Source organism: Herpailurus yagouaroundi, unplaced genomic scaffold (genome assembly GCF_014898765.1).
Source record: "Herpailurus yagouaroundi ecotype Mexico unplaced genomic scaffold, PumYag 211, whole genome shotgun sequence".
In the NCBI taxonomy this organism is placed as follows: domain Eukaryota; kingdom Metazoa; phylum Chordata; class Mammalia; order Carnivora; family Felidae; genus Herpailurus; species Herpailurus yagouaroundi.
In genome coordinates, this window is record NW_024412442.1 from 3,425,471 (window position 1) to 3,445,220 (window position 19,750).

The 19,750-nt window shown below is 40.0% G+C and overlaps 1 protein-coding gene across 21 annotated transcripts in view; it reads left to right on the forward strand.

Annotated features, from left to right (window-relative positions):
* The window catches only part of PCDH15 (protocadherin related 15), a 1,259,847-nt gene that overhangs the window by 906,336 nt on the left and 333,761 nt on the right, over positions 1–19,750 (forward strand). For all 21 annotated transcript variants that reach the window (XR_005784343.1, XR_005784344.1, XR_005784345.1 and 18 more), the window contains 3 exons: positions 332–538; positions 10,104–10,238; positions 12,052–12,201. Coding sequence is in view for 18 of the 21 variants with exons in the window: in XM_040454209.1 (XP_040310143.1) it covers positions 332–538; positions 10,104–10,238; positions 12,052–12,201 (492 nt within the window). In the remaining 3 variants the exon portion in view is untranslated. The remainder of the gene's footprint in view (positions 1–331; positions 539–10,103; positions 10,239–12,051; positions 12,202–19,750) is intronic.

The following is a 19,750-nucleotide window of genomic DNA, read 5'->3' on the forward strand; positions in this document are numbered from 1 at the left end:
GTCTACCTGTTTTTAACCACAATTTTCTCTCCTAACAACATATAATGCAGATACAATAATTCTTTATTAGTGTTTTTGTTTGTTTTGTTTTGTTTTATTTTTAATATATACTGAGTTTGAGGACAGGAGACCAAAAAGTTGATGAACTGTCTCTGGACTTTCTTATCCTCATCAACTCGTTCTAAGGGCCCCAGTCCCTTGACTTGAAAGCATTTCTTCTTTCTGTAATGACTCCAGATCAAAAAAGAACCCTCCTATACGATGTGAAAAGCAACACGCCAAAAGCATCCAATAACAGAATTTTTTAACTTCTCAAAAAATTATTTTCTAGGCTGAACAAGACAATGGTCACCCTCTGCCAGCCTTTGCCAGTCTACATATTGAAATACTGGATGAAAACAACCAGAGTCCCTACTTCACGATGCCCAGTTATCAAGGCTACATTCTGGAATCTGCCCCAGTGGGAGCCACTATCTCTGACAGTCTGAATTTGACCACCCCTCTTAGAATTGTGGCTCTGGACAAGGACATAGAGGATGTAAGTTCAATCTTCATTTTTCTCTTGTTTTCTTTATGTCAACAGGAAATTTTACGAGGACACAGTTACATGAGCCATCGAATAGAGAACCAAGTCCGTATAAATAAGAGTCTCAGAAACAAGGATCTTAGTGTTGTAATCTAATTTCACATCAAGAATATTGTGAAAAAGAGTATGTTTGAATTCAGTGACTGTTTTTTTTGTTTGTGTGTTTGTTTGTTTGTTTTTCAGTTTACATATCCTGGGTATAAGGATGGAAAGGAATGTTTCATTTATAGTTTGCTAAACCACAGGACAATCTTTTTTTTTTTTAATTAATATGGGTTGAAAACTGTTTCTATAATTGCTGATAGGGGAACATAATCACATTACAGAATAAATATTAGAAAAAAAAAACAAAAACATGAAGGCAGTCCTGTGGTATGGTTTAAGGAACTTTTCCGATGCTATGTTATTAGGCAAAAACACATTTGGAGGCAGCTGACCCGCTCACACTGCCACCGGTGGCCGTGTTGATGTCAAGGCTCCGTGCGCCATGCATGCCAGTGCCCTGTGGTGGACATGCCACTGGCCACACGGGTGGTTGGCTGTCCAGGCTGGGCAGGTCAGAGTTCTTGACCTCTGCACCCCCTCTTGTGCTGAGAAGTGGGCAGCCAGTCTATACCAGGCCAGTCATAGCTTTTCCAGGAAAGGAAAATCAAGGAACCAGGGCGGGGAGGCTTTGGCATCACATATTAAAGAAATGGAAACGGATCTGAAGCCACAGTGGCCGCATTAGCTGACATCATGGAGGAAGCCTGTCACCACAGAGAGGAAATGAGTCCTGACAAAGTCACACACAAGGGAGTGCTGTTGGGTCCTGTTGTCTTGGGTTAGAAGATGCCCAGGCCTGTACTGGTCTCTGATTTTTCTTCCTTTTGTTCTGTGGTTCTGTGACCTGCCACAGTATTTCCCCATGCATCTTTTTTATTTTTTTGAAACATACTTTCAGTTTGAATTCTGCCCCTTCCAAAGGGAGAAAGACCTGACTCAGCCATTTCTCCCTCTTCAACAGAGCTGTTCATAAATGTCCTGCGGCCACGCTGTCCCCGATGGCAGCCACCAGCCAGGCGTGCCTGTGGAGCCCTGGAAACAGGACTACACTGACAACTTAATTTAGTGTTTTGTTTAATTTAACTAACTTAAATCTAAGTAGTCACCTGCCACTACTTGGGCAGCACAGCCGTAGAGTGTCCCCCAAAATCTCATTACAAGGAAGCTTCATCATCCGTCTAGTAAATGAAGAGGGAACTTTCAGATTTTTTGTCCCCTCTTTCTGGAAAAAGTTTCTAACACTTCGCAGAGGCTGTGACAACTCTGTGTGCACTCCACTTCTTTCCAGATGCCTTTCTACCTCCTGATACTTTCTCTCTCCCCTCATCCCAACCTTCCTGTGCTGCTTAGTCTCTCCTCTTTGGTCTCATCACGTTTTAACAATAACTGTCAGTGAGTTCTTAGTACCGGCCCGACAATCTAGTAAATACTTTATCTTGCGTTAATTCCCTTAAATCTCACAGCAAACATAAAAGATGCAATATCCCATATTGCAGAAGGGGAAGTTGAAGCTATTTTAAATTGATTTCTGTGATCACAGACTTAGTAAATGGTGGAGTTGGTCCTTGAGCCAAGGTCTATGGGAAGCAAAGTCCTTGATTTTAAGCACCAAACTAGAAAGCCCATGTCTACTTGATACAGTATGACTATAGTGTGGCAATCATGACAGCTGATAAATGCTACAGACATTCTTCCAGAAAAGTGCATCTGCGAACACCATTTCCCATCCCAATGTAGGAGGTTAGGGATCCCCTGAATGTCTTCATCTAGTGAGTCCTCACTAGAAAATTCAGAGTTACCTTAATAAGTTTTATATAGGCTAAGCTACTATATTTTGTAGGCCTGGTGATGTCGCATAGATTTTGGTATGGATTTTATTTCATTTTTAAATTGGAATGCGTAATCATATGTTAAGCAGAGACTAGTCAATTTGGAAAATTATAATAGTGTAAGTCATACCATCATGAACACATCAGTTAGCAAAATCTGAATCCTGAAAGAAAATGCAGCTGAGAGTTTTTCCATAATTGCAAAATGTATGTGTTTGTATTTACTTGATGTATTTATATTATTGAATAGTTGCATGCTAAACTTGCTTGGGTACATTCTTACTTTCCTGGATTGCCATTCACGTTAACATTATAAATGTGAAAATGCGTTCTAAGAGACTTTGTAAAAGATGATGAGACTTACAGGGTATTGGTGAGGTGGAGTTGGGGGAGCTCCTAGGTGTAAAATGTCTGGGAAACACTACTTGACATTCTACTCATAGAGTTGACCATCCCACTTAGCCTATTAAATGCTCTGTGCATTTCCAGGGCTGGGGGAGGAGTTTGGGGCAGAAGGCTGTTGTTCTTAAGAGTTTGTTCTTTGGAGTTACCCCCCAGCCCCGGCTTGTGTGACCCTTGGTCCTACTCTGTGATAATTGAATGACTCTGTGGGCCTCGTTTTCGTGAGTCACCCCTTTTCATTCAATCACCTGTGAATGCAAACAAGTATGTGACAGGACACCTTGGTCTGTCCTTCCCTTGGGGCTGGCAGGAAGGGCAGGGAGAGGACAGTTCCCTTAAATGCTGCCATGCACTTACAGAAAGGCACCGTTAATATGTCTTGTAAAAACGTCAAGTAATTAAACAATGTGTATCTTGCCATTAGTTTTTTAGGCCCATCCTCTTTCCAAAATTAACTACAGTGAGTGCCATTGGGTGCCTAGAAAGTGAGCAAGTATCTCTAATCTCCTAGTGATGAAGGTTTCTAAAATACTAAATATAGCTTCTATGTATCTATAATGTAAACAAGCCCATAGAATGTCAACATAGTTTAATCCAGTTTCCTATACCATGTGAAATATTCTCTTAAAACCCACTCCTCAGGCACTGATATAACCCCTCATCATGCCCCTCAGTCTTGAAACCCAAGAGTCTTTGGTTTTTGTTTCCTCACTGCAGCTGAAATTCTTCATATTCTCCCTGTTTTGTCCTCTGGATATTTCATGACTGTCTTTATCTCTCATTGGAATTACCTTCTGATGCCCTTGCCCTCCTATTTTTTCTTACTCGGGTGTCTCTTACCCAGCCACTAAGAGTGATCTAGTTAAGAGGTCAGATCAGTCTACATCACAGTTCTGCCTCACACGGTTTTGAGATCAGTTTTCCCGCAGAAGAGAATGGCTGGCTGTTATCTCATGCCTGAACATTCATACGGCCTCATTTCCTGAAACTTCCTCCTCACCTGTTACATTTAGCAATGGCTTGTAGTTTCCTGTGTAGCTTCTTGTCTCATTACCTTTTTTTGTGACATTTTCCATGCTTTGAAATCTTTTCTCTTTCATCACCCAAGCCGGTTTGGACAACTTCCACTCAGTGTTGAGAGTTCTGCATGGGCATCCCTCACTCACATCATGTCCAGATTCCGCTTCCTCTCACCTGAGTGGGGTGTCTCTCTCATGCTATCCTTGTGACATTGTAGGCACCTTGCACCCTCTTTGAATATAAACTGAGAACAGGGCTTAGATCTCTGTCATTCTTGTATCTTGAGGATCTAACACAGTTCCCAGAACTTAGTAGTTTCTACTAATTGTTTAATGAACTTGTACATTCAGGCGTGAGTAGAGGAATGAGGATATCTAACATATGATCAAAATTCTAGTGCTCTTGATTTAACTGTTTCACAATACGGCCCATTCCAGGGTTGGACAACCACTTCCTAGAAAACTCTTCATCCTATTGAGTTGAAATGAGCCTTCTCATAATTCATCTTGTATTCCATATAACTTCCATTTTCCAGCACTGAGAATAAATCCATGAGATAGTCTGTAATAGGTTTCAAGATGGATTGATGTCCTTTGGAATCACCTCTTTCCCCCACCACCCCCAGGCCAAGGACTCTTTATTTTAAAAGCAAAATATGTTCACTACTAGATGATTTAAAGATTTGTATTAACAAAAAGAAACCTCAAGGCCCTTTCAAGGCAAGAATTTTACTGCCTGATAAATTCTCGCTGTTTTTGAGTGCCAGAGTAATGCAATTACTCAGTGTATGGGCAGAGGATTTAAGAATAAAGACAGAAACCCATCACCGCATTCAGGTGTTACCAAAAGAAATGGAGAAGAACGCTAGGCATGGAAAGAGAAGTCATCACGGCAGGAGTTAGTTTCCTGAGTAGCTTCAAGAATAGGAGAACAGACTTGGATTGTCCAAAAATCAGCGTCTTCCTTCAGTTCAGTAGAAAGGAAGAGTTTTAAGAAATAGTAGCAGGGAGCGGTGAGTGGAGTTATCAGCAGTGTAGATTTTGGGGTAGAAGGAATATTAACGGTCACAGTGAAACTAAAAAAAAAAAAGAGTAAACAAAAATATTTGTGTCAGTGTTCCTTTTCTGTTGATGTATAAATGTCCACATAAAGGTACATATGTCATATAGAGAGGTAATAGGAGTCACATTCTGGGTTTTTTTTTTTTTTTTTAAGTGCTCTTACATCATACTTTCAAAATAGCCCAGCAGGTAGATAGGGCAAGACACGCCCAAGGTATTTAAGATGATGTCTGAAACCACCATGTTTTCAGTAAGCAGAACTACTAAGAGCTGATGATTGGATTCCGGTTATAAAAAGTAAGTAAATAATGGGGAATAGTAATCAACCGAGGGTACCCATTTGGCTCGTAGGAAGGCAGCAAGTCATTTAGAATTCCATGTGGGTTCACGTCCTGCATAAAGCGTTACTGTTTTCAGAATAAAGGTGTCCTTAAAACTTAATGCAATATGGTCTTAAAGGTCCACCGTCCTGGTATGCTTTATACATATCATTATGCTGTCATATGTATGTTATGTCAGAATATTAAGAAAAAAAATACACTGTGAAAAAAGTTATTAGTTTAAATGCACTAGAAAACGTTGTTGCTGTTGTTTATTTGTTTTTTACTAGAGTATACTTGTAAGCCATATGTATGTCTGTGGTCATTTATGCTTACATGTTTCTATTTAATGTTTAATTTGCATATAGGTTCCTCCAGGGGGAGTTCCTGTAGGTACTAGGCATTCATTTTGTGTTTGCTCTTTTGTGAATTGCTGTGGTTCATTTCCTAGTTCTCTTTCTTTTCCGTAAAACAAGTAGACACTTCCTTCAGTATCCGTTATAAAGACATCTACAACGACTTTATATATGTCTGTGTAGATGTTAATTTAATTTTATGTTCATCATATTATTGGTTATAGTAGAATGAATTGTATGGAATCCAAATTTTATGTGAACTTTAGCAAAGATTGTTCAATTTTTTAATGTTTTTCAGTTTATGACAAACATTAGTAATTCATCATCGTATTTCTGAAAGACTCTAAGCTTGGGATTGAACTCTTTTGAACAAGGTTGTCTGAAGACAACTACTGTTGACCAATTCACATTGGCAGATGAGATTAGTTTCTGTCATTTCCCCTTATGCTTCATAATTAACCTAAGTATGCATATGTACATATGTGCACATATACATACATTTTTGTGTTGTGTGTGTATATATATATGAGGATGCATATAAACGTGTGTGTGTGTGTGTGTATGTGAGAGAGAGATACAGTATTCTGGTTCTCATTGGAAACCCCAAATTGGCTTCAAATCCAGTTGATTGTTATATTTGAATGGATTTCTTCTACATGATAAGATTTTAAATTTTACATTCACATGTTGTTTACCTTTGCATTTGTATATGTCCTTACTTTTGTCTTCAATTTTTCTGTGCTGTGAGTGAATATCAGAGTTTATTTTACCCTCCCAGAGAATAATACACAAACCAATGAAATGACACACTTATCGTGTATAGTTACTATATACTTCAGATAATATAATATTACCTTGGGGCTCCTGGGTGGCGCAGTCGGTTAAGCGTCCGACTTCAGCCAGGTCACGATCTCGCGGTCCGTGAGTTCGAGCCCCGCATCAGGCTCTGGGCTGATGGCTCAGAGCCTGGAGCCTGTTTCCGATTCTGTGTCTCCCTCTCTCTCTGCCCCTCCCCTGTTCATGCTCTGTCTCTCTCTGTCCCAAAAATAAATAAACGTTGAAAAAAAAAATTAAAAAAAATATATATATAATATTACCTTATGTCAGGGGGAAAAGGAAAATTTGTTAATCAGCCTTCTGTATACATACTGATTTTAAAAAAACTAATATGTATTTTAAACAAATTTTTAAACACAAGGGCTGCATTAAAAGTACTGACCCTGTAAGAATAAGAAGTCAGATGGAGTGCTTGGGTGGCTCAGTGGGTTAAGCATCCAACCTCAGCTCAGGTAATGATCTCACATTTCATGGGTTCAAGCCCCATGTCAGGCTCTGTGCTAACAGCTTGGAGCCTGGAGCCTGCTTTGGATTCTGTGTCCCCCTCTCTCTTTGCCCCTCCCCCTCTCGTGCTCTGTCTGTCTCTCTCAAAAATAAATGAACATTAAAAAAAAAATAAGAAGTCAGAGCATTTTCTGTCCATTTTACACTCATAATATGCCACACCCGAAACTAGTATTAGCCTTAAAAATAAGTCCTAGGTAGTAAGCTTTGAGTAGTAATTGGCTGCATATTCCCAAATCTGCCTTCTTCAATTCTTGGCCTCAAAGAAATATCCAGGTATTCACCATTAGCGTCTAAGTACCCTATACATAGATTTTGAAGGTTACTATGGTAACTATCCGTAAATTTCACAAGTTATAATTTAACCAGAGATTAACTGAGCAGGAAAGATTGGCATGAGCTATAAAATGCCATTGACAGTGATAGCTTTATGTGTTATATTATCTTTTTCACAAAAAAAAAACAATCCGCAGGTCTGGAAAGTCGTATTTTAGTCTCTAGCTAGTTGCAACGGGACTTGAAGACCAGCAAATTATCAAAAAGTCTTTAATGTTTCTCGTTATCAAACGTAAGAGTCTGTTTCTGAAGTCCTGGCGGGCGTGTCATCTTGAAACAGGAAGCATTTGAAGTGAGGGTCTCGTGGCTTTCATAAACCGGGAGAACGAACGGCGTGGTCAGTGGCACGACCGGGTGATGCGGTGTCCCGTGTGTGTACCGTGGTGCACGGCCCGGCGCTCACCGCAGTCCTGCACCATCACCACACCTGACATAACAAAGAAAATGCTCACAACATGTGGTGAGTCTCTGAAGGCATTATACCCAACAAATTTACCAACAGAGACTCCAGGGGGAGGGAAGAAAGAAATTGGGAGAACATTAGTTATGAGGAAAGTAGAGAAGGACTGAGGGATCTGAACAAAGGGAAAGAAGCAAATATTTGCTCTATTAGGTCACGGGGCAGAGCTTGCTCAGCTCGGATTACTGGCCACGTAGAGGTTTGAGTATAGGATGCTGCATTGCTCAACATCACTGTTGGGACACTCGGAGAACAGGAAAAAATACATGAATTTAACAGCCTAGTGATTTTACCCTGGTTGGTAATTGCTGTTAATTGAAACTGCCTTTTAACTTTCTCGATCCCTTAAAAATAACCATCAAATTTTATGGAAATTGACTTTAAAGTACACACACAGTAAGAAGGAACCTCAAAATATGGCTTACAATATGTTGAATTTATATGCATTTTATCGTCTATTTTTTAAAATAATTTAACTTTTTATTAACTAATATGTTTGATTAATCAACCCCCCCACCACCACCTGCTAGCCATGCTGAGCATATGGGGTCATGATGCTGACACGGAAACTGAGGTTCCTGTTTGAAAGTATCCATGTAAAGCCTCTGACTTTTCACGGCTCTGAACAATTTTGATTATTTTATAATAAAGAGATCAATGGAAATTATTGTCTATCATATTCATTTTTTTTTATTGTTGTAGGATCAATAAATGTAGCATACTGGACTTGTATCAAAATCTTCCATAGAAGACTTTAAGTCTTCTATGGACCTAGAAGCTGCAATGATATAGCTAAGTGATATCTCAAATATCTAAGGTGATATCACAAATACAGAACTGTGTGAGGTCCAAATGAAACCATTCATTTCAAAGTTATTCAGAATATGTACATACAGAAGCTTTAACAAGATGTATAGATTTCAGCATCTGTGGGTTGCATCAGGACCACCTTTTAATATAGCAGTACAGATATCAACTTTCTCAATTTCACATAAAAATGTTTAAAATGTGAGTGCTAATTTTTTAAGTCAAATTTAACATGTCTTTAACAATTTTTAAGTCTATACTCTGCCCTCAGCCCCCGATTTCAGACATAGAAAAGGAATCTATGATATTAAATTGCATTTCACACTACGCTATGCATACCATGTGTTGGGCGCTTTTTTGAATATAGTTGACACACAGAGCTACATTAGTTTCAGGTGCACAACACAGGGATTTGACTTCTGTCTGCATTATGTCATGCCCACCACACGAGTACCCGCCATCTGTCACCGCACAATGACACTGTTACGGTACCACTGACTGTATTCCCTGTGTGGTGACATTCATCCCCACGACTTATTCCTTCCATAACTGGATGCCTGTATCTCCCGATCTCCCTTTTCCGTCACTGCATAATTTTTAAAGTTGCCCAAATCTATAAAAATGCCTCACCTCCCTGTGCATCTCTGTTGCTGTTGTTGTCATAGCCTTATCAGAAGCCGTCCGTCCCAGATACCCCTCTTTCCTTTGGTGCACTTGCCCTCTGACTCCACGATGCAGACACCAATGCACACCTCCCCACTTCGTGTCCTTGTTCTTTCTTGAAAATGCAGAGATGGATGTCTTCTCATTCAGGGACGTCAATAGACTGTGAAGGGTTTCCCCTGCTTAGTGAATGTTCTCTGTTTTGAACTTTTGCAATCACTTCTCTATGTACATATCGTGTTTCTGGGCTCTTTTATCAGACACACGCACCCAACTCATACACCTTCAATCTGATTATCAGAAATTTTTAAATTAAAATGAACATTATGTTTCCCCTTGGAGAATCTTTAGAGCATTAAAATATGAAAGAACGAGCATGATATTTATAGGTAATGAATTATACATAACCAGTCTTATTTCTATTTTACATTAAACATGAGAACAGAATAGTAATATGCATGTGGGTGCTTTGTTACCACAAATCAAGTAGTTGTACAATCCTACAGCTAAACTTTGGGGCTCCATTTTCTTCTCTTGCATTTACTTCTTATTCCTTGAGCTCAGTGAAGTTCTGGAGAATATTGATATCATAAACCAATAAGAACATATTCAATTGGATTGTTATCTATCTTATTTATTTCCTTTTTTTACATTAATAATACTTACAGTTATTCCACTATGTTGTTTTCCACAAAGTGAGTCATTGTCTTTGCATAATTCAGCTCAGTGATGAGTAAATGCCTAGTAAACCCTATCTTTTCTTTGGAAATTCTTTTGACACTCATGGATGGTTTTGTAACAGAGTTGTCAAATTAATTTACAGTTCATGAACTAATAGCTGCATTGTTTATTCAACTTTTTTTTTGTTTTCTCAAAGACGAAAGACCCAGAGCTTCACCTTTTTCTCAACGATTACACCTCAGTCTTCACCGTCACACAGACCGGTATCACTCGCTACCTCACCCTACTTCAACCAGTGGACCGAGAAGAGCAGCAAACTTACACTTTTTCGGTAAAAAGATTTGTTATTTATGTGTGTTCATGTACGTGTAACGGAAAGTGATGTCTGTTTAAAACTGGAGAGGTCCGTGGGGCGCCTGGGTGGCTCAGTCGTTTAAGCGTCCGACTTCAGCTCAGGTCACGATCTTGTGGTCCGTGAGTTTGAGCCCCGCGTCGGGCTCTGTGCTGATGGCTCAGAGCCTGGAGACTGTTTCAGGTTCTGTGGCTTCCTCTCTCTCTGCCCCTCCCTCGTTCATGCTCTGTCCCTCTCTGTCTCAAAAATAAATAAACGTTAAAACTGAAGAGGTCTGTGACTTAGGGAAAAAATGCAGTATTTTCAAGTAACTGAGAATTGAGACTATCAGTAATAAAATTCTTTACATGTGTTTCTCTTTTTTCTGTTTATAAGTTTGTACAGCTATGTTATCATTATTTACCAAAAAAAAAGGAAAATAATTTTCAAGACGAAAACAGGAAAATGAGACTTTCATTCTTCACCATGCTCTCATAATTGACTTCAATTAAGATAGTATAAACTAGAATCCACAAGTAAAGAATTATTTCCTAACCCTTACTTTATTTTAATTTATTTTATGGTTTTTGTTATTACATTTTATATTTTGGCATAGGGTTAGGCCAGTGGTTGTCCACTGGGATGATCCCTGCACCCCCAAGCCCTGTCCCACCCCCACCCCCCTACCCCCCTGCCGAGCCCTGGGAACATTTGGCAATTTCTGCAAGACAGTTTTGGTCATCACTACAGGATCTGCTGCATCAGGTAGGTAGAGCCCAAGGATGCCGATATGCATCTTGTAACACACAGGACAGCCTTCCCTCTCTCCAACAGGGAATTATCTGATGGAGGAAGCCTGCTTCAGGTTAGTTAAGAAAAAAAATGGTGAGGGGAGATTATTAAAGCTGTATATATATAATAGAATATATACATTATATTCTATATTCTATGTTCTATATATTCTATGTATTCTGTATTCTGTTACACAAACACATACATGATTTGTGGGGGTGAGAGGTGGATATAGATAAAAAGAAAATTGTATTATCCAAATTTATGAGCCATATTTTATTCAGATATTAGAGGAAAATGAGCCAGTGGAAAGGACTTAGGACCTACAGAAGACTCCTTTCTGGAGACCCTTCTTTATACAGCAAAGCCACAGCTTCCAGAAACCCTCAGTGACATTGCGAACTTAGACACAGAGTGGATTTCAGAAGTCATTCAGAACAAAAATGGTGGCGTGGCAGTGCGGACTTTGTTTGTCAGACCTTCCTAAAATGTTAATGATGTAATTAACATAGCACTATTAAGTAACATCAGTAAGTCCTTTAAAACTTCCATTTTGTAAATTACCAGAAAAAGACATCGCATCCCTAGGGCGCCTACTTTCTTGAGTTATCAATATAAGCATGTTGGCTCTAAAAGCATCTATGGAATTATATATAAAATATGTAAAATGGAAGAATATTTTCCTATTAATTTTTAAAAATTAAATAGTAGTTAACTCCTAAGAACCAATGTTACTGGCCCACTCCAAGTTTCTCTAACACTTTACATATCTGCTTATTTACATGTGCTTAGAATTGAATACATTAAAAATAAAACAGAATCCTTTGTAATTGCTTCTTAGTGCATTAAAGCACGTTGCTTATGTGTATTATTATAAGTTTGTTATTTCTATCAACAAAACATTTTGGCACCCTTTTAAAACTGAAATTATATATGAGAAATGCCTTAAATCATAGGACTGAATTCAGTAGTGCTTATGTTTGCATGACTTACCTGTTACATGTGTTTTTCATCCCCAAAGATAACAGCATTTGATGGTGTGCAAGAAAGCGAGCCAGTTATTGTCAATATCCGGGTGATGGATGCAAATGATAACACTCCAACCTTCCCTGAAATATCCTATGATGTCTATGTTTATACAGACATGAGCCCCGGGGACAGCGTCATACAGGTAACTACCCATATGGTACAAGGCACTATGCAAAACGGTTGTTTCCATGGGCATTGTATAATGCGATGCTTCAGAAATTGCTTAAGAAATGAAAACAAGGGGCACGTGGGTGGCCTAGCTGGTTAGCGTCTGACTCTTGATCTCGGCTCAGGTTATGATCTTACAGTTTGTGAGTTCAAGCCCTACATCAGGCTGTGTGCTGACAGTGCAGAGCCTGCTTGGGATTCTGTCTCTCCTTCTGTCTGACCCTAGCCTGCTTGTGCTCTCTCTTTCTCAAAATAAATAAACTTAAAAAAAAAAAAAAAAAAAGGAAATGAAAATGAACTTCAGGCTCATTATATGGCATAATCTGGCTTAAAAAGCTTGAGCCTTATGTTTACTTGTCACATATAAATGTATTTATATTGACTTTAAAGGAGAATTAACTAGTTATTAGATGTAAACGCAGCTATTTGATCAGTTTATACTTGATTTTTAAGAGTTTAATACACCGAATACACTTAATTAATATAGTAGTATTTTTAATATATTGATGTTTTCAAGTATTAGATGTATAGTTGAAAATTCCAAATTGTTTGGACCTTTTGTAAGTATGGGTTAATTTTCCCTTGGCGATTGGGGCGCCTGGGTGGCGCAGTCGGTTAAGCGTCCGACTTCAGCCAGGTCACGATCTTGCGGTCCGTGAGTTCGAGCCCCGCGTCGGGCTCTGGGCTGATGGCTCGGAGCCTGGAGCCTGTTTCTGATTCTGTGTCTCCCTCTCTCTCTGCCCCTCCCCCGTTCATGCTTTGTCTCTCTCTGTCCCAAAAATAAATAAAAAACGTTGAAAAAAAAAATTAAAAAAAAAATTTTTTTCCCTTGGCGATAAAGGCAGAGGACTACGTTAATGAGTTGGTGGATGACATTGTCAGACAGTGGTTACCTGGACATAACATGGAATCATCACAACAGAGAAAATCTGGATTTCATAGTAAATGGTATCTGTGAAACTACAGAAATCGGCAAAATCTTTCTCTTTGACTTGTCTTATTATTAACTGCATACTTACTGCATTTAAATTAATTATAAGTTATCTCAAACTATGTTGGTTTTTTTTTTTTTTGTATTCTGTGCGTAAGTCATAAAGAAGTAATCATATTCTTCCTCGAGGGCTTTTGGGATAGTAGAGTCTAGTACTTTGCAAATTGGCTGTACTGCGGAATTATCTAGGGAGATGTTTAGAAACACAGACAACCAAGATGTCACTTCACCTTTCTGGGATCTTAGGTTCTATGAGCAATACTTCGGTTATTGATATTAAAATAATAAACCCGAGGGGTTCAGTGTCCAGACACATAAAGACCACTGATGTAGATTGTCCTCAATATCTGAGAGTCAGATTCAATAATTTTAAGTTAGTTTCAGGCCAGGAAGGCCATGATTCTGTATACTTTTTAGAGCATTTGAATGGCTACAAATTGTTACTAAATGACATATTGTATATCATATAAGTATACCATAATGATATGTAATAATGTATATATAACGCATACTAAATATGCACTAGTATAATATATAATTAATGCACATAACTCAATTTACGTGTCTACATGTCTTAGCATATAGCATATATAAATAGTTCAGAATAGTAGAGCATCAGCCTAAAGACCCTGACGACAAACATAAGCCTTCACGTGCGCCTCCCGATTCCCCCGGCTCCGCGTTTGCCTTCTTTTCCTTTGCACGTGCTTTGCTCCTGAACCACCAGCTCACCTAACCGAAAGCGTGTGGCTTCCTCTTTCTCACTTCCTCCAGTTAGCCGCTTCCCTTCCATGTACAGCTTGATGAGCCTTCTTGTCCTTCACATTATTTCCTTTCTGAGGACGCATGCCTTGGCGGTGTTCATCCTTCCTTGATGGTCCCTGCTCTTGCACCCCACCTGGACACAGTGCTGTGCAGCCACGCTTCTGTGATCCACTGCTGTGACACAAAACACTCATCACACCTTGTCCCACATCATCACTCGTCATCGGTGTGAGACATTAGGGAAGAAACGGTTCACATTCTTCTAAGTGCTTCTGCACACTGTTTTCTGTCGACCAAGAGTACTCTTCTTAACCCAGATTTTGCAAGGCTGGCCCACTTTCTTCGTACAGAACTCTGCCCAAAGTGTCACCTCCTCAGAGAAAACTTCCCTCGAGGCTTAGTGCTGACCCCCTTCCAGCTCACACACTCTCTGTGACTCCCCTCTCAAATGATCCTATTTTCTTCTCTCTTGCCCTCACCCCACGCTGAAGACCCCAAGAGGTCAGTGTCTTTTTTTTTTATCACCGTGCTGCCTCAACACGCAAGACGTATCACCCATGCGGTACCTAGTCATCCAAAGGATGAATTGTTACCAAATTCACATGGCGCTGTTTTTAACATAGTCTAGAAATAATTCCGTGCTATCTCTCTTTTATTCATCGGATTAAGATATACTTTCTTGGGTGATAAAAGGGATGACATTATAGCATGGACAGTGGAAATTCACATGTACGCGCTTCCATGCGTGGATACCCCCTGCTGTATATGGCAGTGGAGAAAAGGCCACAGTACATTTTATTCCTATCTTGCTTATGGCATGTGTCATATTGACGGGATCCACCCTTTCAACCATTTGTCTTGAGGGCAGAACTCTCAAGACAATTAAAAATTAGTTTATAGCATCCACATCAATAGTGCCTAGCATATCACAGGTGCTCAATAGAGTTGATGCTTAATATGTTTATTCCAGGATGACAGAAGGGAGACATGTGGACAAGCAGAATGAATGGGAAGGTATAAACACATTGGCCTCTATTTCTAGTTGATTGGTGGACCTCAAGAACTACATTTGTCTTTACCGAGGCACTTATATGGGCAGCAACATTGCAGTGTATACAGATAAAGGAATGACACTCGTTGTCATGTTCTTATTTAATTAGACCTGATTCTTATCTCTATAATAACATAATTGGAAGTAAAAGTAAGTTTATACATAAAAAATAAAAAAATAAAAAAATAAAAAAAGCCAGCAGGGAGCTGGAAAGTGTAACTAAGAAAATGATAGCAATTATGTGGTGGAACTGTATCTCAAAAAATGTCTGCCTTGGGGGATCACAAGCTGATTTCTGGCATTTGCTGGCTGAAACAGTTAATTTCCCTATGTATCTCTTTATAAAATAGATCTTTCTTTGCCTTTAAAGATTCATATTTAAATAACTTCCTGAACCATGCAGATTATGAAGATAGAGTGTCATTTGTGTTTATATGGCTCTATCTTTAAAAGTTACTTAAGCACCAAGAGATAAAGACTTATAATTAGTATTTTAAATGTTATTCCTGGCATGTGGTAAAAGAGTGGCATGGCTATAAAACATCCTTCAAGGGCCTGGAAATAAAAGGAAATCGATTTCCTATTGAGAGAAAAATGTGTAAACAAAGCAAAATGATTTAGAACTGGGACCTGTCCCTGCCTCATAAGAATGACAAAATAAATTCTGTGCTGCACCCACCCAGCCCTCGCCAGCCCTGTCTTTCCACACTGACCCAGCACAGTATCACCTCATTTACTTTTAGTTACTATTCTGGTGTCAGAAAGAGTAAGAACATTAGAAGCAAAGGTGACAGTGAACAGAGACTGTCCAGCAGAGAGCTCCTTGGATAACAGATTTTAAGTGCATTTTATTTATTTTTATTTTTTTTATTAACTTGTTTTATTTATTTATTTTTTAAATTTACATACAAATTAGTTAGCATATAGCACAACAATCATTTCAGGAGTAGATTCCCTAGTGCCCCTTACCCATTTAGCCCATCCCCCCTCCCACAACCCCTCCATAACCCTCAGTTTGTTGTCCATATTTATGAGTCTCTTCTGTTTTGTCCCCCTCCCTGTTTTTATATTATTTTTGTTTCCCTTCCCTTATGTTCATCTGTTTTGTCTCTTAAGGTCCTCATATGAGTGAAGTCATATGATTTTTGTCTTTCTCTGACTGACTGACTTCACTTGGCATAATACCAACTGTGGAAAATAGTATGGAGGTTCCTCAAAAAACTAAAACTAGAACTACCCTACAACTCAGCAGTTGCACTACTAGGATACTACTGGGTATCCACGGGATACGGGTGTGCTGTTTCGAAGGGATACATGCACCCCCATGTTTATAGCAGCGCTATGTCAACAATAGCCTAAGTATGGAAAGAGCCCAAATGTCCATCGATGGATGAATGGATAAAGAAGATGGGGTGTGTGTATATATATATATATATATATATATATATATATATATATATACACAATGGAGTATTAGTCGGCAATCAAAAAGAATGAAATCTTGCCATTTGCAACTATGTGGATGGAACTGGAGGGTATTATGCTAAGTATATTTTAACCAGGGCATTCCGAATCTATCATTTTCAATGTGGCCCCGAGACTGCCTTGGCCTGAGGAAGTACGTTCTCGATTATTGCAGCACCTTCTTGGTGGAAACATCCTTGACTGCGAGAAGCAGATAGGTTAGGCATAAAGGTGTGAGTAATCAGGTCCTTATAAATTGGTCCTCTGACTTTATATCTCTGATGCCTGAGTATTGAAGCAGGAACAGCGTGATTCTCATGTGTATGGGTCCTGAGCACCCCGGCCCTGCCCCTCCAGGGCAGTGCTGTCACAAAACACCATCTGCACCTTCCATACCTGGAAATGAGGTGCAATCAGAGTACTAGCATATCTCGTCTTGAGGGGGAAGTTGGTGGCATGAGTGAGAATGATTTTTGGCCTGAAAGAGCTTTTTGTAGGCCATCAGTGAAACTCTGCCGGTTTGGCACCAACGAATATCATGCTGTGTTGTCTTAGGTCTCATTTCACACATTGCTGGTTTTCTCGAAACACCAACTGCTGTGTATTAAAGATACAGATCTTGGTATGTAATTTTAATATTTTGAAGATGTAGATTTTCGTATCAGTAGTTAAGTCTAGTCCATACTCTATGGATGCTATTCTTAAAATTGTACAACTTTCATTGGTGTTCTTGATCCTTAATGAATATAGAGATATTCCTGAGCAGCCTTTAAAAATATCAGTCAGGGGGCACCTGGGTGGCTCAGTCGGTTGAGTGACCGACTTCGGCTCAGGTCATGATCTTGCAGTCTGTGAGTTCGAGCCCCGCATTGGGCTCTGTGCTGACGGCTCAGAGCCTGGAGCCTGCCTCAGATTCTGTGTCTCCCTCTCTCTGCCCCTTCCCCACTCATCCTCTGTCTCTCTCTGTCTCAAAAATGAATAAAAGTTAAAAAAAAAAATAAAAAAAATATCAGGCAGTTAAAGGTCTGACTTCGGCTCGGGTCATGATCTTATGGTTTATGAGGTCAAGCCCCACATTGGGCTCTGTGCTGACAACTCAGAGCCTGGAACCTGCTTTGGGTTCTGTGCCTCCCTCTTTCTCTGCTCCTCCACCACCCCTCTCTCAAGAAATAAACATTAATTTTTTTTAAATATCGATGCCTAGACTTCACCCTGAGATATTTTTATATATGTGATCTGCCAATCACAGTAGAGCCACTGTGAGAGATTTGATTTAACAAAACAAAGCAGCTCTAATATGCAGCCAGTTTTGAGAAAACCCATCTTGAGCCCTCCCAGTGTTTCACACGTGTGAAAATTGGAATCCCTAATGTATCAAGATGGAGTCTTACGTGGTGCTGAGTCCTCGGATCCTTACCCCCGTCTTTCCATTTTTCTCATTCTTCAGTTCCCATTTTCTTCTGTCCTGCTTCTTACTCATCCTCTCCCCTTTTCCTCACCTTCACCCGTGCTCTACTAATAATTCCATTTCTTTCCATTTCCTTCCACTACAGCCATGTCCCCTCTGTACTGACGCCATCCTGTTGGTCTGTCACTGTTCCCGAGTCTCCCCATGTGCTGGTCTCCATGCCCTTCCCAGGTCCAGCCTCACACTGCCTTCTCACCCTGACCCACCCAGGCGCTTGGATTGGTTGATGCATTTGCAGAATTGATTAACTTATTTCCTTATAATTATTCATTGTTATTATTTTCTTTCACTGACGTGGTACCATGAGAAGCATACAAAATTGCAAATCATGTGAGTCCATCTTTAATTGTCAAATACAAGAGCACTTCTCCCTCCTCCATCGGGGCAAAGCTCTCATCTGTACCGTTTCATAGAAAACCTCCCTGGTGACTGAGGTGCTTTGTCGCTGGCTCCCTGTTCACTTCTCATTCTTTAAATATTAACATTCTCCAGAAATCAATGTGCAGTTTTCTGTGTCCTGTATTCCCATGTTGTTAGTCATTAGCGCTATGCATACTCACACCTCCCAAAGTTAAATGCCCCGTGGCCACCTGAACATCAAGCTGGTGTTCAAGTATCTGTTGCACGTTGGTAATGCAGGCTTTTGACAGGCACTTGAGGTTGGACATACTCCGCGATAAATGAGCTAATCCATCATCTTTCATCTAATACAGAAACACAGACTCACACAGACGCATCCTGTCTTCTTAGCTGCTACATTGGGACGGGCCCAGTGAACCTAAGATCATACAGGCCTTAGCAGCAACCTCAGATTTCTGTTTTGTATCCCCTCCTTCACCTACACAGATCCAGATGTCCAGGTTCTGGAATTGCTATTTCAAAATGGATCTGCCATTACTTCCCTTTCTGTGTCTATGCCCTGTGGTGAATTAGGCTACTACAGGGGACTCTGACCCATAACCCTATTTCTGAAGATGCCTCACGCCCCTCCCATAGGTGGTTGTTCCAAAACACGAGGCAGGACAGGTCCTCATCCGAGGAAGGGCCCAATCTCTACGCGTGTCGTCTAGCACATCTCTGTCACACCTCAAATATGCTCGTCTTCTCCTGGTACATCCCTCCATGTAATTGACTTTGACATCATATAGAGGGTTTTATTTTGTTCGTTTTGTTTAACTTCAGCATGAAATATCCCTTCCCATTCTATGGTTACCGACATCTCTGAAATTTCAAGGTTTGAACGAAATTATATCTTGCACAGTTCAAATGTTACTTTTTAGAGGTTTTTTTTTTCCTTTTTAATTTTGTTAATGTTTATTCATTTTTGAGAGACAGAGAGACAGAGCACAAGCTGGGTAGGGGCAGAGAGAGAGGGGGAAAAAACAGAAACTGAAGCAGACCCCAGGCTCCGAGCTGTCAGCACAGAGCCCAACGTGGGGCTCGAACCCACAAACCGCGAGATCCTGACCTGAGCCTAAATTGGACGCTTAACCGACGGAGCCACCCAGGTGTCCCTCAAATGTTATTTTTTAAATAAAGCCTTCATTTCTCTAGCAAGTCGGAATGAATTGTTCCTTTCAGCATACTCCCACACATCCATCTGGCAACTGTTATCTGGCTCACATTTTACCGCACCTTGCAGTCAGGTTGGTGCCTACATGCCTGTCCCCCTGCTGAACTGTAAATTCCTTTAGGACAGGAACTCTTCATGATGTCTAACCACCACTGGTCAGCACATCACTTCCTCACGGTAGGGCTTCGCCAGATAGCCATGGAATGTATTC